Source organism: Diadema setosum, chromosome 17 (assembly GCF_964275005.1).
Source record: "Diadema setosum chromosome 17, eeDiaSeto1, whole genome shotgun sequence".
In the NCBI taxonomy this organism is placed as follows: Eukaryota; Metazoa; Echinodermata; class Echinoidea; order Diadematoida; family Diadematidae; genus Diadema; species Diadema setosum.
In genome coordinates this window covers 36,451,752-36,478,670 of record NC_092701.1, presented here as the reverse complement: position 1 = coordinate 36,478,670, position 26,919 = coordinate 36,451,752, and the positions used below count along the sequence as shown (strand labels likewise).

The following is a 26,919-nucleotide window of genomic DNA, read 5'->3' as shown; positions in this document are numbered from 1 at the left end:
TATTGTATCATTATGTCACAAAACACACTATCATGCAAAAATTGCGCCGTAAAACCATCAAAATTTGAAATAATCACGATGTTTCTGGTCGATCAGGCTGTCGCGTAACGGTACACGGTTTTCGAGCCCGACGCATGAATATTTCCATCGGCCGTTGCTCTGTTGCGCAGTGGGCTACGCTCGGCGAGATGCGAGGGTGATCAGCCGCCGTGAGTTCCTAACCCACGGTTCCACACGAACGTTCCCGTTGATCTCGTGATGAGTGCAACTCATCCCTCCCCGCACGGTCATTCCTGACCAGTACGTACACTGTATGTAATGTACAGTGTACGTACTATGCATAGCGCGTACGGACTGCTGTGGTGTTTCACTGATCGCTACCTAGCTAGCTGTCCGTTTCGCGACTGCTGAGCTGCTGCGTCGATGGTTTCACCGGATGTTTTGATCGCGCGGTTTTTCCCTACAACATAACAGCTGCTGGACACGCACTGTACTCAAATATGGACGGAAAAAAGACGACGACGAAGAGACCTCGTGTCTCCTCGTTAGAAAAAAAAAGAAAGTCTAAAGAAAGGCAAAGAAGGTATAGACAACACAGCAATGTCATATCAGTTTCATCAAACACTGCCAACACGCTACGGGCGATCGGAAAAGAGAATGCAGTACGGAGCCTGCACGGGGTCATATCCCTTCTTATTTTGAGGTGAGTAACCTTTACTAGTAATAAGCCCGGGCCCTAATTAGTGTCTGTGATCTACCCCGTCTGGTGACGTGACTGGTAGTGGTATCAGTGCAGTAGTAATTTTTACGTAGGCTCTACTAGAGCCTCTAGTATCTAGTAGACTAGCTGGATCATGGATGGACACTGTCACGTAAAGTTTACACTAAAAACTCTAACATTCTCACAGTACTGTATTTGTCAAGTCATTATTTATTGCACACTAATGACATGTATGATTTGATGATGTAGCTTACTGTAAGTACTACAAGACATCGATGCCATGCATCGCATCGCTAATTTCTATCATGTTTCTCTAACGTTAGACACCTATATGAACCATGCTAACTATTATAAACAACAACCAACTTTTAGAGAACTGTGAAAGTAACAAGGTTATAGATCCACTGTGCAAATACAGCTCCGACCCTCTGTAGATTAGATACACAAGTTATAAAGGTTACAGGCAGGCGGATATTTGCAGTCATTTTTGTTCTCAGTGACGGTGTGCAGTAAAATTTACTATCTATTGTCATTTTGATTCTAACGTTAGAAAATGTAACAGTTTAGTATCCAGTCCTACAGTAGCATAGAATCTAACATTGTTACTAGTGTTACTGTTAGTTGGTATGTACCTACCTGCCTATAAAAGCCATAACTAACTTTTCCATATTACTTGGGGCCTACCATTAATCTAATAAATTTTACATAATATTTCAGCCTGTAGTGTATGATAGGCCGAGATTGCTACCATAATACCAGGCCGGGCCTATATCGCTTGTGTAGGCGTGGCAGTATTGCATCCAAATCCGACCAAGACCCCATATTTTGGTAAATGAAACATAGAAATTGCAGTCGGGCCAGGCAGGTTGACAGCTAACATTAGATATCTAACTCTGTTACACCCATAGCCCTACATATTTTTTTAGAGGTTCTACATTTGGATTCTACGTAAATCTGACAACAAATTGACAACTGGGCCAATGTACCGTACCTGCTGCGCTACGCTGTTGAGTGTAGCACTGTTACTTGGTGAAAAAGTCTGTGACATCATTCACAAAAATAGCAACGTATAAACTACTACGTAGGCCTACAGTAGATTGTACTTCCACTTGGGTTTGAACCGGAGCAGCTACAGATGGACGTTAAAACAAATATATGTTTATTGAGCAAGATCTGTTTAAATCTTGCTGGATCAGTTTATGTGATTACGTAGGGGTGAGTTTCTTTCCATGCTTTGATTGTACAAGGAAAGAATTAATTTCTGTGGACTTCTAGTCTGGATGATGGTAGATTGAACTGAAGATAGGAATGTCCATCTGCCTCTACAATTTGTATGCTTCTCGTCTTGCTCTTTATAGTCTTATAGTGCCTTCTATCCAAGAAAGTTCAGAAGTTGAGTGATGCTACATTCTCTACGGTAGGTAATGGTAACAAAACGTGCAGCTGGTCTTTTTATAAGAATAGATCTAGACCTAGCTGTAGTTTTATAAAAATCAAATTTACAGAGGTTATGTAACGCTATAATCTAATGTCCTCATGAATTCACATGACATGACTTGTCATACACAAGACATTCAACTTTCAAGGTAAGCTGGACTCTACACAGAGAATCTGCATTTAGACCTATAACTGTAATTGTTTTGTTTTAATTTCCCCGGCAAAGAAAGAGGTAATATTTCTTCAGTGCTTGTTTGTTTCTGTGTGAGCATAACTCACAATATTTTGGATAGATTGAGATGAAGCTTTCAGGAAAAATGGATAATGACACACAGACCAGATGATTCAGTTTTGCTTGTGATGCAGGACTTTTTATGGATATTTGAAGGCTTGCAGTATACAGTCAATGAATACTTACACGAGCGCACTATTTGTGCTGTGCTCGGGCAATGCACCATATGGCTGGAAGCTGATGATGCAAACAGTTGACCCTATAATGGGAAATTGCAAGCATGCATGTGGGTGGAAACTAGCTGCTGCTTTGGCAGAGGTCTGTGCTCTTTGAGTGCTTTTCTAGTTTACTATGCCATTTTTAGAATGTCATGGATCCATTAGGACACATCTTATTTTTCTTTTCATTTTAGATACCAACAAATGTCATCCTCACCAGGCCCAGGAGAGGCACAGTACCAGAATAAGTGAGCACTACTTCATTGTCACATGTTATATAGAAAGGCTAAAAGGTGTTTTTCAAGTTGTTGTACATGTAGTTTCTCTTACAGATACTGTATGTTTCTCTTTTTCTTCTGTTTACATACTATTTGCAAGACTTCCTGATGTTCCCCACCCCAACACACACACACACATAATTGCAAACTTTAAAATGTCATAACTTCATGATTTTTCATCTGATTACACTTACAGTTAAAATTTTTACCATTGATCTTGTAAGATGAAACTTTTTTTTTTTTAATCAGACTAACTTATAATTGGACTGGATTTTTCCTTTAACTTGTCAAACATTGATTCCTACAATTCATGAAGAGTAAACTCGCACAAAATGGGGTCATGCAGAGTGTTTGTGGATATTCTCACCATCATTCAATGAAGCTCCTTGCCTTTCTGAAAAGGTCTTGAAATTGCAAACATGTTTCTTGCAGGTATCCTCAGACATCTACTCCAAAAGGAGCTAAGGGCACTCCATCATCTGCCAAGAGGTGGGTTTGCATGTTCAACTCCATTACTGAATATGTTGTAATTTTCGCGTACAGATTTTTTTGGGAGGTCACATACTTTTTTGCGAGATGTTGTTTCGCGAATTGCTACCTACGGCAATTTAAAAATACTATTACTCTAGCTTCTGGCGACATTTTTGCATGTTGTTAAATCCGTGATCCAACTGTGATTCGCGAAAATCTTGAAAATGAAACCCTTCCAAAAATAACAGCTTATACAGTATTTCTTTCTGCAAACAAGATTTTGACTGAAACAAAGAGCAAAGGAACCATAGGGCCATCTTCACAAAAATGATTAACTTTTGACCTATTTTATGTGCATATCAACAGCTGGATGTCTGTTGGCACATACAATCTGTAAATCATATTTATGCAAAAGAAATTTGCATTTCTAGCCACAGTTTAAATTTAAACCACCTCTGTAAACATGAGCCTATGGAACGTTGCAGACAGTTATGTGTTGTGTGAGTAATGCAGCAGCACAATTTATTTCCAGATAAAGGCCTGTCCTTGAATACATGATACCATTTGTCTCTTTTCCATGTGCAAAAAATGCCTTGAAAGGTATAGATTGATTAGCCTCTTTTCAAGTGAATTTGTGTTTACGTGTGTTTGTGTGTGTATTGTTTGTATGGATTTGAAAATTCACACTTGGGGAAGAAACAGTTTTTGCCCCCGTAAACGTGAAGGCTCACATGGATTTTAGAAGGGCAACAGTAGAATAATTACTTTTGTGAGCCCTAGCCCATGTACTTTTTCCTTGTTCCCTGTGTTGCATGTCAATTTTGTCATTTTGTGTGATTGCATGTTGTACTGTACAAAATTGTATGTTACTGTTATTGCCATTTTCATTTGGCTGAATTGATAATAATAATGATTTGTGGTATGTTTGCTACCTCACTGGTTTCATGTGGGGTAATTGACACATTACTGATAATTCTTTCAGTCATGTCACCAATAAATCAGACTTATGCTGGAGAAAATTATGTCATCAAGAACGTAAATCAGAACATTTCTTATTATGTATATACTTTTTCTTTCGCGTACAGATATTTTCGCAAATGAGGAGGTCACAGACATTTTCACAAGATGTTTTTGCAAATTGGCACAGAGGCCCACAAATACGCACTACTATGGTGTCATTTTTGCGTTTTATTAAATTTGCAGTCCACCTGAGATTCGCGAAAATTCAACCCTTGCAAAAAATAACAGCTCAGTATTTAGAATGGAAATCAGATTTGTAATAGGGAACATGTGTGAGCTTTATTGTGTGTCAAGTCTGCATCACAGATGTAGATGGTAATCTCATGAGTCAGACCCATGTAACAATCACACATCATTCAACTTACTGTTTCAGGTCAATTTTGGTGATGTACAATTCTTGTTATCATGGAAACACATGACTTGTCTGCATGCAAAGTGTATTTGTAGATTGAATACATGGGTAGCAATTTTAATTCTAAACAGTACTCTGGTATGCCCAATATGAAATCACACTTAGGTAGCAATGGGTTTGCATTTCCCTCCTTTAAATGCAATCTGTGGTAGGGTTTAGTGGTTCCGTAGCTTTGAAGGGGGAGTGGGGGGGGGGGGGGAGGGCGCTCTGAGAGCTGTAGACTTGGAAGAAGGGGCAAAAGGCTCATAGTACATTTTGTGAAGTGCATGGTATTCAGATCTGTGAATAACTGCAGTTTTAATCATGCCACGAGTATGGATATTCTGTTCCTGTCAGAGAGTTTTTTTTTTTTTCAATATTATTTTGATTTGATATGTGTAGTTTGCAAACATGAATTTCTTGTGACAAACATTTCATATGGCTGAAGTCAGTAATTTCCCATGTATGTTCTATTTTGTTTCCATTAACAGCTTGCCCTTTTTCAGTTCTCCCTTCGTGCCCGGCATCAAGCGTTTCAGGTAAGTGCCTTTATAGAAAAGATTGCTGTGTATTATCATGCCATAAGGTGTTCAGTTAGGCCAGTTTGCAATACGGTACATCATTTTCTTTGTTTTGTTCTTTCGATACCTGCTCCTGATGTAATTTGCAATGATGGTTGGGCATTTACTGTGCTACATGTTCTTCTACATTCATATTACTGACATTTGAAAAATTTGTTGATGCTACAGATCTATGGCAATGTATGTATGGTACATGTATGTTGAGGGTTTATTTTTTCCCCTTTCCCCCACTCTAGTAAACTACCTGACACTGAAGAGCCAGACTGGGACAGGTAATGTATTTTCTTTTTAATATATTGTCATATCATTAGTGCATGGAACACATTGTAAAAAATTTGAATAATTCTTTGTCATCAATGTCAGGTTTTTATCAAATACTTGATAACAGGCTGCTAAGATGTACATATGTGAAAATACCAACATAAATGAAAATACAGCTCCTTTTTTGTTTGAAATAGAGCAAAGTGAATTTCTGAATTTGAATAATCAGGATGATAAACAAATTGGAGACTTTTGTGAAAATGAAATGGAATAAATGAATGAATAGATAAAAACGCATCATGCACACACATAACCACGTACAGTGGACTCCTGTTATAACAAAGTCCTTGGTACCAAATTTTTTCTTTCATTATATTGAAATTTTGTTATAAGCGGACAAATGAACAGTAAGGAACAAAGAGCTGATAATTTTGCGACCTGGAGTTACTTTGTTGTAACCAGAATGTCGTCGTGATTGTGTCCGTTATAACAGCAGTGCACTTTTAGAGCATATTTATCATTTTCATGAACAGATACTCATTATCGTCTCATTTTCTTCCCCTTTCTTTTCTTTTAACTTGACATACTTTCCAATTTCGATGTTGCAGTTTTTAGAAAGGAACTGTTGGCCATAGGATTTATTTTTCTACCTCCACTAAAAGTGGTGCCGGAGGCATTTTGTTTTTGGGTTGTCCGTCCCCATTCATTTATGCGATAACTTGAGTAATGTTTCAATGGAATTTTACCAAACTTGGTCCAAGTATAAAGTATGATGGGGCAATTAGTTAAGTATTTTTTAGTGAAAATGGCAGAGGTCAAAAGGTCAAGGTCAAATGCTAAAAATGTTGTTTAAAATTACTATTCCTCCAGCTTCTGGTGACATATTTGCATGTTGTTAAATCTGTGATCCAACTGTGATTTGCGAAAATCGCGAAAATGAAATCCTTGCAAAAATAACAGCTTATACAGTATTTCTTTCTGCAAACAAGGATTTGACTGATACAAAGAGCAAAGGAACCCTATGGCCATATTCACAAAAATGATTTCGCAAACTTTCACAGAGGCCTACAAAATGCGCACTACAAATCTTGTACTACCTTAGCGTATGGTGACATTTTTGCATGTTGTTAAATTTGCAGTCCACCTGAGATTCACGAAAATAACAGCTTATATAGTATTTTGCATGGAAATCAGATTTGTAATAGGGAACATGTGTGAGCTTTGGTGTGTTCCAAATCTACATCGCAGATGTAGCTGATATCATCATCAATCAGACACATGTAACAATCACACATCTTTGAACTTACTGCTTCAGGTCGATTTTGGTGCTGTTTCTCCATATCTACACTGTATGCAATGCCCAAAGGTATATTCTTGAAACGTAGTGTAGACATGTACAAGTGTACTACTGTGTAAAGATTCTCCAGAGAGTTTCCTGTCATAAGGTCAAAGGTCAGGTCAGGTCAGGTGAAAATGTTAATATTTCACTTTTCTTGCTAATGGTTCAATGTGTCTTCATTGAACGTGGTACACATGCATGCACTGACTGGTAGGTATTATCTATGGAATTTAGGGGTCATGGGTCAATAATCAGGGGGTCAAAGGTCAAGGTCAACTCCTCAAAATTTCAATATTTATTTTGTAATGTAAGTATACTTTTTCATCATGCCTTAGAAATTACTTGGTGCATAAACTCTATATAAGGGTCAGTCAAAAGTCAAGTAAAAATCCTCAATTCCCCAAATACAAATAGGAGTGTACATGCATTCTAAGAAAATTATAGCAAACCTAGTTCAAGGAAAGTGAACATTCAAGACATTTCTGACAAACCTGCCATTTCATTATTTTGCCAGCTATGTGAAACTGTCGTCACACATTGTGAAGACATTGTACTGCAACTGTATACACTGTTTGGGAGAATTAATTATTATGACGGAGGCATACCATTGTTTATTTCTTACTTCTTCCAATGAATTAGTATTTTAATGTAACATATATATGTCATCTTCCCCATCACCCATAACTATGGCATTACTCTAATTATGATCTAATTGTGGTTGTAGCATGTCTGGAGTGGAGGAATTGACTGGCATGGACATTGAACCCGAGACTGCAAATAGGTAAGTACAGGTAGTCAAAATTTACACTTGTCACTGCACACTTACGGTTGTATTTATACAAATCATATTTATAACAAAAAGAAAATGGACATAATAAATGTGAAAATGCGACACCAGTCTCAAACATTTCAACAAGAAGTTCTTGAAAGAATTATATAATTTTATATTATGGTATAATTTCAGTGCTTTTGGTATGGTACCCACAGTTTAGACTAAATAATGGTATAATCTAGCATCCATAGCAACATAACTGCCTCGCAATGTAGTCCTCTTGTGGAAGATAGTATAATAATAACATATGATACTAGTAACTGAATGTTAATTACATCCAATAAGCTTAGTACATTCAGTCATTTCAGCCAGGTACCTACAACTTACCCGCCCTTTTGTCTTTTTTTTTGTGAGCAGCACGACACCACCAACACAGTCATTGGAACCTGACATTGGGTATGTACATCTATTTTATGTTGCAGACATCACCGTAACGGCTATGTTTACACTGAATGAAAGTGCCTTCACATGTTGATTTCAAAAATACTTGTTCTCCAATGAAGTGACCTTGCTGGTGACTACTTTTGCAATCATTTGAAAAGTATTTCTTCAAATACCAGTAGTGTTATCATCAGTATTTTATATTGTTTGAGAATTTAAGTTTGTTCAGTTGTTTAATTGCTGTCTACTAGTACCTAGTATATGTACCTCAGCTTCGCTTCAGGCAGGGTTACGGTTTTCACGTCACTTGGGGCCCATGATTTTAACTGTGCCCCTCATAGCAGTCATTATTTGTATACTGTGACATTTCATCTGTGACATAGATGAGATAATACACATAATGAATTCAAATACAATTAAATTTTGTAATTTTGCCGTTTTGACTGATCTCCTTGATCTCTTCAAGCCATTGATTTATTCACTATCGACGCATTCAAACATGTTCTCAGTTTAAATCACCTGTTATTTTGTGATATCTTTTAATTTCTCTCTCTTCATTACATCGTTTACACTATCAGCTCAGAGAACCGTGATTTAACACAATCAACTGGAAAGGAAGCTCAAGAACAAGCCAAGTAAGGTTTTGGATGTACTGTTTGAATGTATCGTTCTTTATTTTTCCTTCTTTGTTTGATGGCACATTTTTACCATTGAAGGCGGAAGCTCGTACTCTGATTTTTATTTGGACTAATTCATCTTTAATCATCCAAACACAAAGTGACAATCCAGTTAAATGTCACACTCGAGCTCACCTATTTTTGTTTTCAGTTTTTGTTTCTGTTTTAGCAAAAAAAAAAAAAAAAGAGCCCAAAGAAATGTCCATTCTTCCTCAAGTATATTTGTAATAGATTGCACAAGAACATGAATGCCCTTTCCGTTATATGGTAACCTGGATAATTCTTTGCATACCACTTCTTGAACAAAGTATATTCCATTCTCAATAGACACATATTTCTTTAACAACAACAACAACCAAAAAAAAAAAATGTGGAAATTTATGTAGGGTCAGGAGACAAATGGAAGGTGGTCTTATGATCTCACAAAATGTTAGACTTGTTATTATCATATTTATTTTTAGATTGGAATTTGTTTATTTTTTTCCTGTTATGTTCAGAAACACTTTTAAAAAAGGATACCTCCCCTTGAAATTTCATGCAATGAACAATGTACCACCATACAATGTATTACATCATTAATCGAACAGGCCTTATTACATATTTGAAGACGACTATGTTTATGCACATAATAAACTTTAATTTGCTGATTTGACATATTCAGTCTCATTCCTGGCCTCAAAATCCATTTGTCAACCTGAAATTTCTTCTCAGATGTCCTGGCAGGCCACTTGAAAAACAAACAACAAAAGAGGCAAGCCCTGGCATGATCTAATAAATTGGTGCATGAAAGTATTTGTGATATTTTGTGATACAGAGTCAAGTCAAGTCAATTATTGCAAGTGGTTTTGTAAGTTGACTAAAAGTTTGAATTGATTTGAAATTTACCATACTATATGCGGAATCAACTATTTATTTTTTTCTCTTTTTTTCATAGCATAAGTGTGGAAGCACTGGAAATTGGGGACTACTTATATCCCCAAGAACAGATCTCGGACCATGACAGCACATCTTCATGGCTTCCAGAAGACTTTCATGACATGTAATTCTATTTCAAATATTTCTCTAATAGCTCACATAAGTCTTATTCAGAAGTTGTGTGTTCATCTGCCAGTTTTATATGTCTGTCTGTGTAAACACTGAAGATGTATTTAGCCATTATAAACCCTACTTTTGGTGCACATCACTCAAGGTGTAATGCACAAACTGTAGGGACAGTTTACAGTGGACAATATTCAGCAAGTGGATGTTCATCTTACAAGCAAAGATGCAAGGTTGCTTTTTCATCATAAACCAAGACATGTCTTCATAAAACAGTTCAAATGTTACAAAGTGTTATAATCGACTGTTTAACAGCATGCAGTATGTATTAAAGTGTCTTGTGTTGATAATTGGAGATTGCAGAATACTCACTTTATTAAGAATGGATGTTATCATGAGAATTGGTATATTTGGCTTTCACATCATTCTACTAGACCACCAGCCCAAGCAGACTGCATGGGCATTGTGGAAGAAGTCTTTGGCGATGCAGATGATGGGGGAGAAGATGAGGAAGATGAGGAAGAGGAGGAAAAAGAAGCGGAGGCAACAAGATCTGGAATGCACAAAAAGTTGGATTCCGCTGAGGAAGCGCAGCAATGTCAGATGTACTTGGTGACAGCCTCCATCATCAAAGAGCTGGCAGCTGCAGCAAGGCCAGCGTGCAAAGTCTGCGGTGGCAGAACAGATGTCACAGTTCATCCTGTCGGCACATCGGGTCATATCGAATGGGTATATTGTGCAAAACAAAAACTCATTTTTTTTTATACAAGTACTTTTATTAGTTTAAAGTTCAACCTAACAGCACCTTCTCTTGACACATTTTTAAAAAAGGGCTTCATAAAAAAACTATGATATCACGTAGTGTCAAGACCAGACTGTACATCAAGATCAACACCCTAGATAAATATTGAAGGTATCAGTGTGCTGTGGTCATATGGTGAAATCCCTTCATTTTAGCCATGTCAGGCATTTGCAAAGAATTTATCAGTGTATATGCTACCACATTTGTATATGAGCACTGAAGGAATGTTGTCATAATGTGCATTAAATGAATGCATATTGCAAAACAATAAAGAAAATGGGGGTAATGACCTTTGTCACTTCCGGGAATAAATTGTGCAGTTGGTTGCCTTTTAAAAATTGCAGATAGGTGATAATTATTCATATATGTAAAAATGATAAGTATGTTCATGTATGTGATATACAGACACAGACACACACTCACACACAAATAGATATTGGAGAACTATTCTAAAGCATCAGACTGTCTAACACCACGTTGACTTCCTTTGGTGGCAATTGTAGACAGATTTTACTGTTGGCATTATAGTATCCTTAAACACATTTAATGTCTATATATGAGAATAGCAAAAGAAAAAAAAATATTTATATTTTTTTGATACTGTGTGTGTGAATAAATGTTTGGTCTTTAATTCTACTTGATGCAGGCTTGTAGACATGGCCACATCGACAAATATTGTCTACAAGAGACATTAAATAGAACTCACGTCGGAGACCTGAAGTTGGGGGCTGCCATCCTGCTTTCTGGAAATAACTACCAGAAAGTTAAATTCATGGCCGACATCCTGGGATGGCACATCCTTAGCCGAAGAGTGTTCTATGCCATCCAGCATCACTACATATGCCCTGAAGTTGAGTCCACTTTTGGGGGGATGTTGCAGAAGAATATTCATGATGTGCAAGGCCAGGAAGTTGTGGTGTGCGGTAAGGATATGCATGATGTTATTGCTGGTGCACTTTTCACAAATGCTTTTCAATTATCAGATGATAGCTTTTATGTGAACTGATTCACATCGATGTTGATAAAGTAACATAAGCCAGTATGTGTGTCATAATAAAATGGGTCAAAGGTGGAGAGAAAAAGGCTCCGAGCCCAAGAGCATGTACTTGCTCTCAGAACAATTTAACCATCCACAATGAAAACTGGTTAAAGGAATAAAAGCACTTCATACATTTGTGGTTATGTTAAACTTTCAATCATGCCTGGTGTCATTTTTGTAATTTTTGTAATTTTTAAATTTTTCTGCCATTCATGTGAAACTGTTGTCTCACATTATCTGTTGACCCGGTAGGAGAGCCATGTAGTATAGCTGAGGCATATTAGCCACTTTAGTGACATTTCTAGTTTGTTTTCAATAGTGTTTTTGCATGTGTAACACTGGTAAATGAAATATAATCTTTATTTCACTTCCTTGTATATGAGGCCCTTGAAATATAAACATGCATGTAGGTTTAGGTCGCTTTAGTGAATACTATGAAAAGGCACCTGGCAAAGTTTAACAGCAAAATTCAAATATCTCACACAGTCCAGCTAAACCTCAAGACCTTCTTTGCTTAATATACTCTTTTGACTGCAGGTGATGCGAGGAATGACTCGCCGGGATTCAGTGCCCAGTACTGCACTTACACTACTCTCGACCATTCTACGAAAAGCATCCTAGATGTCCAGTTTGTGGATAAACGGGAAACAGGGGATAAATCCCCCAACATGGAAACTCTGGCCCTTGTTCGAGCAATCGAAACAGTATCCGGCAAGGGCGTGAAGATCGCAGAAGTGATCACTGACGCCCATCCAGTGATCACAGCACTGCTTAGTAAGCATATTCTGTTTAAAAATGAAGTAAAGCTGGCTTTTGAAGTTTTCAGAAGCAGCCTTGCATTACCTTATTTAAATGTTACAACATGGAATGCATAGATAGTGCATATTTGCATACAGTCAACCCTGCCTAGTTGTAAGTTGATTGGAGTGGAGAAATAGCTTTGACTTAGAGAAAAATAAATTTGTGCAATGTTAATTTAATCAATACAATACATGAGAATGGGACTTGAAAAGATGATGTACATAGCCAATTATTTTATGTTTGTGTGTTTTGGTTATGAAAGTCTTTAACTTACCTGGGCTATTTAGCGAGCTTGAATTCCTGGGGGGGGGGGGGGGGCCTTCAGATCTCGGCCGTTGAATCCGTGATCGCCGCAAAATTTTGCATGAACATAAAGCCAGATGTAATCTACAAGACTGCTTAGTTAAATTTTCAAAAAAATGTGCATTTTTTATTTTAAATCAATTAATTTATGCAAATATATGCAAAAAAACTAATTTCGTCTGTAATTGGCTTATAAAAGCTTATGGAATGCTGATTTTTGGGGTAAATATTTTTAGTGACATTCCAAACTTTGTGAGAAAAAGAATTTCAGTATCATAATTAATTTCTTACGTTTTTTATTGTTTTGTCAAGTTTTTAATGTATTTCTTTGTTTTTAAAAACTTTTATTTGTGTTATTTTTTCAGCAGAAAATGTCACACACATTTTTTGAAGCATAATTATTCTAAAATAAATTGATTTCAGCCATTAGAATTAAAACATGAATCTTTATATGAATTAATTGAAAAAACAATTTGTATTGACTTTGTATACAAAATCACGTTTTCGAGCAAGTTTGGGGTTGACGAAAATTTTTTAAAGGGGTGTGGCTTCGGAACGGTATGCCTGGGCGCAACAAATTTGGTCTCAAAAGTTGCGCGAAACTTGAAAGTAAAAAGTCAGTGAACGGCGCGGTCAAAAACATTTTGCGCCGGAATGGTTGCAGAATTCATTGACCCCCCCCCCCCCCCCCAAGTAATGTAGAATGAGGGGAAAAGACAAACATGATGTATGTGATGCCTTTGACTGCATTTTACATTAGAAATCAATTTTGGAGCAAAAGTTATTACTTTACATGTAATTGAAGGAAGAAAATTAATTTACAGGTTGAAAAGTGGATTCTGCCTGGATGTTGCATGCATCCGACTTTGTGTCCCAGTGTTTGCCTTGTAATGTAATAATGTTCTGCACATTTGTGTCCGTAGAAAAAAGACACAGTTGATCAGCAGGACAATTCTATCACAAGACTTCACAGATTTCAATTGTTGTTTTCATCTCACCTTTTTTTCTTGACAGAGAGGGAATACCCAGAGATCCTTCACAGCTGGGATGTTTGGCACGGGGCCAAAAACATCGGGAAGAAAGTGGCCAAGGTATCTGATCAACATTTTTTTTGGCAGTTTAGTATAATCACTGTTACAGATTTTGGTATTGAAGTCTGCATTGCCGGGCCTCAAAATCTGTATATTTATCTGTATATTGCTGCATGAAAAGTTGAAAATTGAAAGAAGAAAGATGAATAACATGGTTTGTTTGTGTTTCCAAATCTTTCCTTAGCACACAGTCTTTTTTTATTGTAGTCTTGATCCATCCAAATGTATGTCTTCCAGTTATGTTCACAAATTTCTACCAGTGATGCTTATTATGATATCAGTTTTGAAGTATAAATTCATGTTTCTGCATTATAGTTGTAGATTTGAAATATTTGTGATTTTTTGTTCCTTTTTTTTTTCTTTCTTTTATTTTCATCAGGCATCTAGCACTGTGAGAAATCAAGCTTTGAAGTACTGGGTGAAGCACATCACCAATCATTTCTGGTTTTGTGCAGAGACATGTGGCGGCGACATTGACCTCTTTTTTGTATGTATGGAATATTTATCTATGAATTTATTAATCATTAGTTTATTAATTATCATTATTTCATGTATTATTATCTATTCATGTATTTGACTTCACATTATGTATTTACAGTACATTTTAAAGACGATAGTCTGCAAAAGTCAGTGATACTTACCTTTTGATTAATTTCATCTTTCACTACACTACTGAATGCCAAACACCATTTTGATCTTGAAAATGTTAATTTTTAGAGGGAAAAGGTGAAATTAAACTTTTATTCCTTTTTTTTTTCAGTTAGGTCAAGTGATATCTTAGGTAACCATGACATTAAATTTTGTGTGTATAAATCTTTGTTCGCTGCTGATATATTAGCTTTGCTGTGAATCATGTCATCAATGTATCATATTTATGTGCAAGCAAGGAGATGTTACAGAGATGGGGTGGCAACTCTTCGTAGTTCATGCAAACATATGTATGGGTTCAAGGCGTTACAATGGGATGTCTAGCATTCATTCCACTACACTTTGAAGTCATGCGCTGCACTGCTCTAGTTGCAAGGCAAAGTTTGGAGATGAAGAGTGCATTTCACCTTTTGTTGAATTACAAGCTTTATTTCAACCTAAAATTTTAAATGAAATATGCGAATTGATGTAGACTACTTCAAGAAAGAGTTCAATATAATTAATATGTATTTCTAGTATCTTTGGAATGCGCAAATTGAAATGAAATGATAGGCCCTCTTTAAAACCAAATATTTTTTTATGCCTCCGCCACGAAGTGGTGCCGGAGGCATTATGTTTTCGGGTTGTCGGCCGTCCGCCCTTCTGTCCGTCCGTAATGAGTTTTGTGGACGAGGTAACTATCAGCACATTTTGAGGTATCCTGATGAAACTTGGCATGTATGTGTATTAGGGATTGAAGTTGTGCCTACCAACTTTTTGGTGGGCATGCACATGCTCAAGGTCAAAGGTCAAGGTCAAATACATAAAATTTCACTATTTCCATCATATCTGTGCAGTGCCTGAGGATAATTGCTTGAAACTTAGTGTATACATGTATTACCCGATTAAGATTCTCTGGTGAAAGTTTGGGTCATGAGGTCAAAAGGTCTGAAGGTCAAGTAAAGATATTAAAACTTCACCTTTTTTCTGTGTACCTTTGAAATCGTTCAAGGTATCTTCATGGAGCATAGTATATATATGATACATGTACTGACTGTTAGTGATTATCTAGAGAATTTAGGGTTCATGGGGTCAAAGGTCAGGGGTCAAATGTCAAGGGCAACACTTCATACTTTTACTATTTCCCTCATGTTTATGCAATGCCAGCAGGATTATTATTTTTTTCACTTTATGTATGCATGTATAACCTAATAGAGATTCACTGGAAAGTTTTTTTCTGTGTCTTTTGTTTTTGCCTCGAAGGTCAAAACGTCAAAGATCGAAAGTGCTGAACTAACTTTTTCCTCCATATCTTGGAAATTTCTCAAGTTATCTTGAAACGTACTTCATATTTATGCATGTTCTTACTGATAGTAATTATCTTATGAATTTCAGATGGTAACAATGTACTTTTCAATACAGAAATTGCGCTTTTTCTCTATACCTTAAAAATTACTCAGTGCATAAACGTATGAATGGGTCAAAGTCAAGATGAAGTCCTTAAATCCTGAATACATGCTCTCCTATTCATCCAATTAAACCTAGGTCAAGGAAGGTGAACATTCAACACATTTGTGACAAACTTGTCATTTTAATATGTTGCCAATTTTGTGAAAATGTAATCACACATTGTCCACATGTATTATCTAGACCTATTACAAGAATCATGCATTATGGCGGAGGCATACCAGTCGCCATAGCGACATTTCTAGTCTATAATGCACTTATTTCTGCATGTTAGGTTTCTTCCATTTAATTCGGTATATTTTGATCTTTCAAATAAAGTACTTCGCTAAAGCATGTTCCAGCCTGCTTTTAAACTTGTTGCTGTTAGAATTATCAGTTTTACACTGCATTTTGATTTGCTGCTCTAATTGATGGTACACAAATTCATTGTAGACATCACATTTAAAGAGAGCGAATTCCAGTAGGGGCAAGTATTTCTTGATGTAAGAGCGCTATAGTCCCGATTATTTGCAGTAGTTGTCTCTCCTTCTTTAGCACCTCCCTGGTGCAACCCCACATAATGATCTTCCAGTGGTACTTTTTGCCAAAAAAAAAAAAAAAAAACATATTTAGAAATTATTTGTAACTGTGAAACTATTTTTTTCCTCCCTGCATCAGTTCGATTAATTGAAATTTGTCTGAATTAAATTGCATACATGTATGTTTTTACCTCGTTACATGTTCACAGTAATGTGAAGACACAAAATGTAGCTTTGGGACATACGACAAGTCCTTGGCACTTTCTTGGTTACATTTATAAAGTAAGAGCTTCTTTTGTGTGTCTTATAATGTGATTTCCAGAACAAGTGGAGAGGAATTGTGCATCATGTGTGCAACACGCATGAATGGTTGCTGACAGGGGGATACGGGGGCCAGCCACGGTGTGAACACGGGGATTTGCCGGAGAGGCAGGAATGGCTGTCACCTGGGACGCCACCCCACGATGCACTTGTTCGCATTGTGTTAGACAAAAAGTTCATCAACACCCTCGTGAAGTTTGTGAACTTCAGGTAAATGTTCCCTCTTCATAATATAGCCATCCTTCGTTTAGTCTACCGAATATGATGCATAGTTCCAATGGCTTCCCTTCTTTTGATGGTGGTCTGGGAAGAGTCATTGAGATATTTAGTTATCCTGCATGTATTTTGTCATTTTCATGTAGACATTTGTGCATGCCTTCACGTCTTGTATTTATGTTCCATTGTTAGTAAGTGCATGTACATAGATATGTAAATAAACAGAGAGGTTGTTGTGTGCTTTCTTTCTATTCACCTTTATGAAATGATGTGTCTCAGTTGTAAGGCACACTCAACGACAGCATCTGGCACAAAACAGCAATTGTAGAAGAGATTCAGATGGTCGTACTGAGTAAAAAATAAAAATGATAAGTACCTCCTGCATAACCTAGTATTAGCATAATGCTGTTTAGTGCCAAGGAAATGTCAATTTATCTGGCATTTTTTGACTTTTGGTTTGTTTGTTTTTTTACCTCTCGTGCATTTCAGGCACACTGGTGAACTGGAATCACTGCATAACCACATATTGATGTACTGTGCGAAGAGGTACTCCTTTGGGTAAGGATAATTTGCCAGCATTTACAAACGAGTTTTATGTTTGTTTGTATGTTTTATTTTGGTTTTGTTGTTGTTTTATCTTTGGATAGATGAAAAAAATGCTTTGTAACAAAACTCTACTCTATAGCTCTTAAAACTGATTTCTCCGTAATAAAGCAAAATTTGGCTCAATTAGCTTTACAGTTGTATGTCATTATTTTCATGTTAATGATTATGAAGAATTAGACACATAATCAATGCTGAGAAATATTCAAAATGAAAGTTTTCTCAATTGCAGGCCACAATCTGTGTGAGGAAATATGTTGAATTATCCTCAATTTATTGATGATAGCCATTATGTAAAGTTTTGATGTATATTTATTCATGAAATTAGACTATGGAGCAATGTAATTAACCCTATTTCCACTTGGGGGGAGGGGGGGGGGGGGGGGCAATTTGCCCCCAACCCCGACATTTCGCATGATTATTTCGCAACGAGCAATGGTCTTGCCACCACATTTTAGGACTTTATTCTTTCAAGTATCACGGAACCTTTGAGACCAAATTTGTTGCTCCCGGCCATACCGTTTTGAAGCCACGCCCCTTTGAAAAAAATTTGTTGACCCCCAAAATTGCTCAAAAACATGATTTTGTGGACAAATCCAATGTAAATTTTGTTTTTTCAATCAATTCATGTAAAAATAGATACATTTACTTTCAATGGCTGATGATTTATTTTAGCTTGATAATGTTCTATAAAGTTTCTGCGGCAAATTTTGACGCTAAAAAACAAAGCGAAATACATAAGAAATTCAATACACATTACAATACATTAAAAAAGTATGAAGCCGAAATTTTTGTTCAATATTATTGTTGAGGAAATTGAAAAAAAAAAAATATGTTTACCAAAAATTAGAAGTCTTGGAGCTGTAGTGTTAGACTTCTAGGCGAACAATTATTCTTGTATAAATTAGCATGAATCAAGTAATATAAAATACATGGATTAGAATTTGAAAAATATAACTATATAATCTGTTAGATGACATTGACCTCTACCTCACGCGATCCACGACAGAGATCCGAAGAAGGGGGGCCAAAAAGCCCCCGATGGTTTCAAGTCCCAAGAAAAACCTTGTGGGATTAGGGTTTATGAATATTGATTTGACTACCGGTATATTAATATGAATCAAAATTGATATCAAGATATCACTACATCAACATGAGGCATGCACATTTGCCCAAGGGGTCATGACCTCCTAATCATTTTCTGCTCATGCACTTCTTTGTGCTTGTTTGCATGAAGGTGGATGGCAGCTGTGCGGAAAAAAAAAATAGCACTCACTAAATATCCAGGAGTAAGTACACTTGTGTAAAACATTTAGATGTTAAACATTTCATTGATGTGCAGGTACGCTGCTTACAGAGCCCGTAATCTGTTGGCCATGATTGATTATCAAGAACACAAGGACAGACCTATGGCTCTTGACAAGGAGGGAGCGCCAAAGTAAGCTACTTCGTATTTCCACAATTAAAGGGTATTACAGTGTATTCCATGATGTTGCTTTTTTTACATTTTTGATATTGTTTCCAAGATGTATTGCTACATGAGAACATGTGTAACAATCATCAGATTTATATGTGTTTACTGTTAACATAAGTATAAAGGTCAAGTATGAAATGTAAATAGAAAATTTGTTATTCAACTGAAACTCTTATATTCATTTGAAAAGGTAATGATAGTCCCTAAATAAGATTGAACACTGCACTCCTGCATAAAACATGAAATGTATAAGGGGTATAGTATTTAGGAATCGGCATGTGGTAGAATGGGTGGTCTGTTGCAAATCTTGCATCACAACCTCCTACAGTTTTGAAGCAATTTAAGGGTAACTTGGGGGTACATGATGACATTGAAGTGTACATGTAGATGTTTAAGACATTTTTGTGTGTGTGTGTGTGTGTGTGTGTGTGTGTGTGTTTATAGCATGAAGCCTTGCTATAGTATCTGCAATTTTCCCAAAACATCGTGGAGAGAAGTGCTTCTTCAGTATTTAAGCAATTTATTTCAAATTAGGTATGTATACTCAACTATTGTTCAGTTATGCAAGACACCCTCCCTGTTCGTACCCGACAAGGCCTTACCATGGTACCTGCATATTTATTGTGGAATGAACTACTTCAACAATTGAACATTTGAAAAATTAAACAAATTAAACAATTACATGCATGCATGCATACACATACTCACATACACACAGGCACTGATTAAATATTTTTTCATAGAAGCCGACCATCTGGAGTGAGGGTATTAAAGGGACTGTACAGTACTGGCTGAGGTTAGGATTCAGCTTATGTTTTGTGAGATATTCAGAAACATCTTTGAACTGTTAAAGAGCATACAATTCAAAGGGATTCAAAACATCATTTGATGAAAATCAGTTTTGATATAATTGAGATGTCTAAAAAATGATGTGGCATGGCAATTTTATTAGGAATTGTCTTTTTTATATATATATCAGCCATTTAAAGGCCGATTTTTATCAACCAAATGTTGAATGCTTCTTGAAATGACATGCTCTTTTACAGTTTGTAAGATATTTCTCATTATATCGTCCCCCCCCCAAAAAAAAAAAAACAGTGATGAACCTGAATCGTCAGCTCAACCAGTACTGTACAGTCGCATTAATCACCTTCAGTGATAGTTATAGGTAGACTTGAGTATGCTACAAATGTTGGCAATTAAGAATAGCATACGTCTACTGCAAGCCTAAATATGATTTTAAGCAGATTGATTAATCAAATTCTGGGACTATGATTTTATGTTCTGGTAAATATCAGGCTATTCTTTTGATAAACAAACAAAATATCATTGATATTTCATTATTTGGCCTTTAGGGTGTACATAAACATAAAGATATAAGTCCAGCGTCATATGCATGAATTCTCATAGAGTGTATATAGAAACTGTGAAGCAAAGTTATCACTTATTGAAATGTTATAATTGGTCGTATTGTGGTAAAGCCCAGTTGAAGCCGAAAATCAACCCACCATCATTACAGTATCCTCTCTCTCACTGTGCACATGCCGTATTGTGTTAAAATCAAAGATCTTGATATTTGGTATCTGTATAAGTATCGAAGATAATATGATATGTTGGAATATCCATTGCAGATTGTATCAAATGGACACTGTGTAAAAATGGAGACATCAATTTAAATATCCCACAAGGTTTGCTCTGCAGTGTCTCAGGTTTACACCTACTTGGTTATGTTATCCACAGGTCTGACATCACATAAACAGGAAACTCAAAAAAATTTGATTATATCATAAATAAACAAAATGTAAACACATTCTATAGTCAGTTCTGTCCTTTTTAAAACAAGTCTGACAGCGACATCTTTTATTGTTTCACTTTTCTCTGGAAAATAGGCTCACAACTCACAAAAGTTAACCAAAATGAATTTTAACATATGTTTTAAAATGATATATAGCTTTCGTTAATAACCAGAAACTTTCTAGAACCCATTCAAATATTGATTAAAATAAAAGAGAGTTATATGAGCAGTTTCATAAGCGTGAAAAAAAGTATATGGTCACTCACATGTTGTGTGTAGAATTGGCAATCAGAATTACAGCCAAAGAAGAATTTGTCAAAAGAAAATACCTAGAAAACACTGCTCATTTGTCAGTGTTGATCATTTTTATAAGCCACCTAATTTCTGTCTGCAGATTTACTGTCACAGATGGGACAAACATTGACAATCTGAGTCTGTCTGCCAAAATGACTAATTTGGTCCAATACACAAAATCCTAATCTACAATTTTCTGTTGATTTTTATGCTGGGTGGTCACAAATCATACCTCAAGGAGACAAGTTTGCTTATAGTTTTGTAAACATAGCCAGTATGCTTGTTTAAATGGTTATGTTATGTACCTGAAATGCAGTTCAAAAATGTTTTCAATAGCAAGCTTTGATATCAGCATGGTAAACTCATGGAACATTTTACATGGTTGGTGTCTGGATTTACTTTCTGTTTTGTGCACTGGCAATGGAAAATGGTGTTGAAGAAAACATTTTGCATTCAAAACTGAAGTATAAAGAAAAAAACAACACCATACAGAAAAGTAATTGTCAAATACTATGCCAATCTGCTTGGATTTACATCTACAACTCTACCATTTGTCAACTTACTACTTGTTTATGTTTTTTATTAAAACAAAAAGGGTGAGGGCCAAATGGTCAAAACATGCTGGAGACTGGGTGCTCTTCAAAGTTCGGGCTCCGAAGAATTACAACTACCTTCCAGGTCTCATGACCCGAATTCTGCAGAGAAGACTAAGTGACAGCAAGCCAGTTCACCGTGCTGCAGATCCTCTCCCAACAGATCCGCGGAAAATCAGGGAGAGTCTTGCCAGGCATCCACAACCATCTATGGAAGAACTCCTGCAGAAAAGAAAAAGTCGGTTTACGTGAAGAATCTTGTCTGTCAGCAGGATGCTCAATAACAGAGTTTCAACAGGCATTACACTTTGTGTTGTCCGTCCAATTTGTCCTTCTGTCCATATGTCTGTCTATCTCTCCGTTCATAATCGATTTTATGAACAGAGTAACTTTAGAACCATCTGAGGTATCTACGTGAAAATTAGCATTTGTACAATGTACAGTATGTATGAATGGACAGAGTTGTGCCTGTCAAATTTTGGTTGCTCATACTCGGGATCAGGGTCCAATCCTCAAAAGGTCACTATTTCCCACATCTATGCAGTGTGTGTATATTTTCTTGAACCTTTACTAAATAAAGATTCCCATGGGAAGTTCTGGGGCATATTCTGTCTGATAGTAATGCTCTTAGAAATGTTGGGGTCATGGAGTCAAAGGTCTACAATTCTACAACTCATTGCTGATAATGAACCTTTTTTCTCCACAGCAGGTATTACTCAATGCATGAATTGAGTGATAAACAGTAATTATAACTTATAATACCAATATATGAATAGCATGATACAGGTTCAAAGCATTTCAACTATTTCAAGACAATACAGAGAAGCAAAAATATTACCTGAACAAAACAATTAAAGGGAAAAGAGCAAAACGAACAAACAACAGTGACTTCAAACTTTCCATGTCATCAACTAGCTGCGCAGTAGAAATAAGGTCTTACTTTGGAACAAAGAGGTTTCAAACTTTTTTTTTGTTCTGTTTTGTTTCATTTCACATGGGTTGTTTGTTTTTAAATTGATCTGTTTTATCTGCTGACGGTAATGAATTTAGATATATATGCATTCCAACACATTGATTCTGTAAGGAAAGATTGTGGTCATGGGGTCAAAGATAAAGGAAAAATGTTGAAATGGCACAATTTTCCCATATTGACAAAGAAACCTCAAAATATTGCAATGACTATTGATGTTCCTAGTTGAAGGTGATTTGAAGAAATGCAGGTCATGCAATCAGAGGGCAAGGGTCAATGATCAAGTGAAAATGGTCAGATACCTCAATGACTTCTCTCTTTACCAATGTAGCCATCCATCCTATTCACACCTAGTTGAAGGAAAGTAAGCCTTCAACTTATTTGTGGCAAACATGTTATCTTTTTTTATTTGTGTTGTTTTTGCCAGTTAGGTGTTGTGTCACATTGTCAAGTCATACTCCAAACCTACTGGGATAAACCATGTTTTATTGTGGAGGCATACCCGCTGACAGACAGCTGTAGTTGCATTTCTAGCTACCACTCGCCTAGTCAGGAGTGTACATTGTCATAATTTGTTGCCAGTGTTGTGAAACTGCTGTTTCACATTGCCAAGACATATACTCTAGACCTATTGAGAGAAACGATGCACTGCACTGGGGTAATACCAGTTGACACAATGACATTTCTTGTCACCGTTTACCTAGTCAGGCATCTAGATTGTCAAATTGTTGCTCAAAACTTGCTTGATCATTAATTTTACTTGTTATTGCACCTGACTGAAACATTGCCCTACATCAAAATAAATAAGCACTAAATTGATAAGTATTGTAGTTGTAGCCATCACGGACAGAATAGAACGACATAGAATTCGAAGCTACGATATCTCTAAACAGCCATCTTATCCAGTAGACCATTGATCGATGAGCTGCCTCCTAGCAGTCAGAGTTGATTCTGATCCTCGTAGCATGCAGCATATTATTCAAATTCATGAATATTTTGCCTCAAACTGTTTTTGTTGCAACAGGTTGACAAAACGCCCAACATTGACTTCTCATTTTCTCCAAAACCATTGCCCCAGGGCCATAGGCAAGAGCTTGTGTAGCACCCTGCTTTCAGTGATTTGAATGGACGTAAGAAACTACAATTGTACTTCCATGGTTCCTACATGGTAGAGTACTGAAGGTATTATTATGCTGTGGTACACACGTGAATAGAGTCTGGAATTTCATTTAAATATATTGTTTTGTAAGTGGAAGTAATGTTGCACCAATGGCAACTGTTTTTTTTTTTTCTTGCTAGAGCATTGTGTATCTAATCTAGTACCATAATTCATGAAGAAAATCAATTGATTTTAATTGATCTGTTGCAAATTGTAAAAATGTAAGAAATATTTTTCTGAAGCTCAGCACCTCTAATGATGCCCAGAGTTACAACAGTATGTATGTACTATTTATGCACTATGCATGAATATTTTGCGTAGAATACCAGGTACCAAAAGTATTGGAATTTTACAACAACCATGAAATATAAACAGTCACCAGATCATGTTAAAATTGTCAATATATTGGAGTACCATTTGTATTATTTCATGCAAGTAAGGAAGGTCATATGCTTACACAAGAATGCCTCAAGAAATCCAATGTAGTGGCTGTTTGGGTCGGGGTATCGTTGTCGTGTTTTCGTCACTACGCAACTGGGAATCACTACCCTGTTTTTGGCGCCAAGGTGGCCATGCTGCCATAAAACATAGGCTCTGTATGCTGTCCACCTCATGCGGTTGTGTTCCGCCCCTGGAGCCTGATTGTCATCCTCCCTGTTGCGCACGTCCCTCCAGAGGCGGCGCATGAGGTGGAGCAGAAACGGATCTAAAATGGCTCGGAAGTGCTGAAAAACAACAAGATGAGATGATCATGATAAGATTAGAAACATTGCTGCGATTGCAATGTTGTCAATATTTGTCTGATTGATTGAGAATTCATAGATAATGCAACAAGTGTTTGTGTAGTGTTAATCTTTCTTTGTTATTTCCTTGCTTTAGTTTGTCATATGTGAGTGGAAAGTTGCAGAATGTACATTTCTACTAGCTCAGTTTTATGTTGCAATTTTACTGGATGAAATGTCTGTTGATGGTATGACTTTTCAAATATTATATAATACTGGGCAGTAATGTCTTCGGTATTTTGTACACCAAGAAATACAGTGGTTCTTCTAAAGTCACACCTTGTGTAGTGTGTCATCAGAGAAAAGGTGAATCGTCTACATGGTAGTTTACTATTGCATGTTTACATTTCTCTGCTTTCTGCAAAACCATAAACTACTACGTATTCTGTTTTATGAAGTGCTTTAAAAAGAAATAGTACAACACAAAGTCCCATGCTGATCGATGAAGGAACTGCGCAGTATTAAAGCATACAAAAATGTTCTTTATTTTTCCAAACAGTTCATGTACTTAGTTGATGTACACTCGTTGTATTACTTCTTTGAATATGAAAAAACAAGTGAATCCCATAGATTTTCATTCAGTTACAATGAAGCATTTTTCATCAGAAAATTTAGTACATTTCGACCTGATTTTGCATCAAACATTATGTGCTAATGGCCAGAAAACATTGGTGCACAAGGTGAAGTTATTTTTTGATTAGCAGTGCATGTCATTGCTTTACTTTGTCGATGGTTGATATTATGAATTAAAAAGAGTATCAAAAGTTCATTGGAATAAAAAGTGTACATATATGTGATTTTTCATCAAAACAATCAATTGTATTGTAATCTTGTGCTGTTGGGAGATAACTTCTTGTGTAGAAATCCCAGATACTTGTATTAATTTATGACTCACCTCACTTCTGGAAATACACTTGTTAGGTGGTAGCCCACAACACACCATTTCAATGTCCCTGGGCATGGGTCGACAGTGATGGCATATGCACCATGCAGGCGACTGGTTGTCTGGCTCTGGGTCAGGCTGAGGAGGAGCTTTCAAGAGGTCCAGCAGCATACCACTGTGCCTCTCAGCTACACTCAGAAGTAGCTGCTGGACTTCCTGAAGATCCATACCGAGAATGAGCTCCTGCAGAAGTAAAGGAAGCAATGCTAGCTCAAATACACCTACATGTACCATACACACACACTGTACATGTATTTGTTTTCCATGTAGAAGGCTGCATAAGTATGCTAATTACTTCTAGACTGTTTCTTACAAGATAAGATTCATAAAAATTCAGTCATGCAATTATTTCCCATAACACGTTTGCACAACTGCTTACAACTTGTAGCATGTACACAATTTGAAGACTGTACAGTTGGTGGATATGAGAAGGTATAAGAACAGATAGATATTGATAACTACAAACAAGTAGAATTTTGTAGCAGTTTGAGGCCGTAGAGTACATTTCCTGGCTTTAGAAATCTACACCTTGTATAGTACAAAGAATGATTTCAAAATTATTTCACTTCTCTTCATCTGTTTATTATACCTATTTTACATGGAGATGAATACTGCATTTCATGTGTAAACAGAAAAAAAAAAAACAGGAAAAAGGAAACATATTTGAGAACAAAACGAGAAGTTTAGTGATGTAAGCTTGCTTCAAATTAGTATGTGTGTCAGGATAACAATAAATCCAGATTGCAAACTCTGAGAAAAACATCTACAGTGTGTAGCGCTCTCACCCGAAGCTCCTCCAGTCGCTCTTCACGGCGTTCTGCGACGTGTGTTTGCAGTTGCCGCCCTAAGATGCCTCCCTCCCGGGCAGTTGGTCGCGTCCTTTTACGTGGACCGCCTCCAGCTTCCTCCGTTGCTGCTCGCTTCGAGCCTCGCTTCGAGTCTTGCTTAGAGCCTCGCTTAGAGCCTTTCTTCGAGCCTTGTTTCGAGCCTTTCTTCGAGCCTTGTTTCGAGCCTTTCTTCGAGCCTTGTTTCGAGCCTTGTTTCGAGCCTTTCTTCGAGCCTTTCTTCGAGCCTTGTTTCGAGCCTGTCTTCGAGCCTCGTTTCGAGCCTGACTTTGAATCTGGCTTTGAGCCCTTCTTTGAGCCCCTCTTTGAGCCCGGCTTCGAGGCCGCATCCCCTGTACACGTACTCGTCGACGGAATGTCTTGAGGCTAAACATAATGATGGGAAAGGGGCACAACATT

At 36.8% G+C, this 26,919-nt stretch overlaps 2 protein-coding genes across 2 annotated transcripts in view; both read left to right on the top strand.

Annotated features, from left to right (window-relative positions):
- Positions 1-26,919, top strand: part of LOC140241262 (V-type proton ATPase 116 kDa subunit a 1-like) — a 76,678-nt gene that overhangs the window by 23,368 nt on the left and 26,391 nt on the right. The gene's annotated exons all lie outside the window — the stretch shown is intronic.
- LOC140241261 (uncharacterized) lies at positions 1,714-25,470 on the top strand. The gene is made up of 18 exons (XM_072321009.1): positions 1,714-2,138; positions 2,803-2,856; positions 3,319-3,375; positions 5,260-5,307; positions 5,586-5,621; positions 7,674-7,730; positions 8,139-8,177; positions 8,741-8,797; positions 9,774-9,878; positions 10,312-10,606; positions 11,326-11,602; positions 12,256-12,492; positions 13,837-13,913; positions 14,293-14,400; positions 16,848-17,056; positions 17,552-17,620; positions 19,008-19,103; positions 21,824-25,470. Exons 1-18 carry the CDS (start codon positions 2,122-2,124, stop codon positions 22,071-22,073), a joined length of 2,088 nt encoding a protein of 695 aa, XP_072177110.1. The 5' UTR covers positions 1,714-2,121; the 3' UTR covers positions 22,074-25,470.

Bases quoted from the DNA above. Each gene is read 5' to 3' on its own strand.
- LOC140241261 (XM_072321009.1), top strand. The intron at 9,879-10,311 runs GTAATTCTATTT...TCATTCTACTAG, and splicing joins CCAGAAGACTTTCATGACAT to ACCACCAGCCCAAGCAGACT. The intron at 14,401-16,847 runs GTATGTATGGAA...TGTGATTTCCAG, and splicing joins GCGACATTGACCTCTTTTTT to AACAAGTGGAGAGGAATTGT.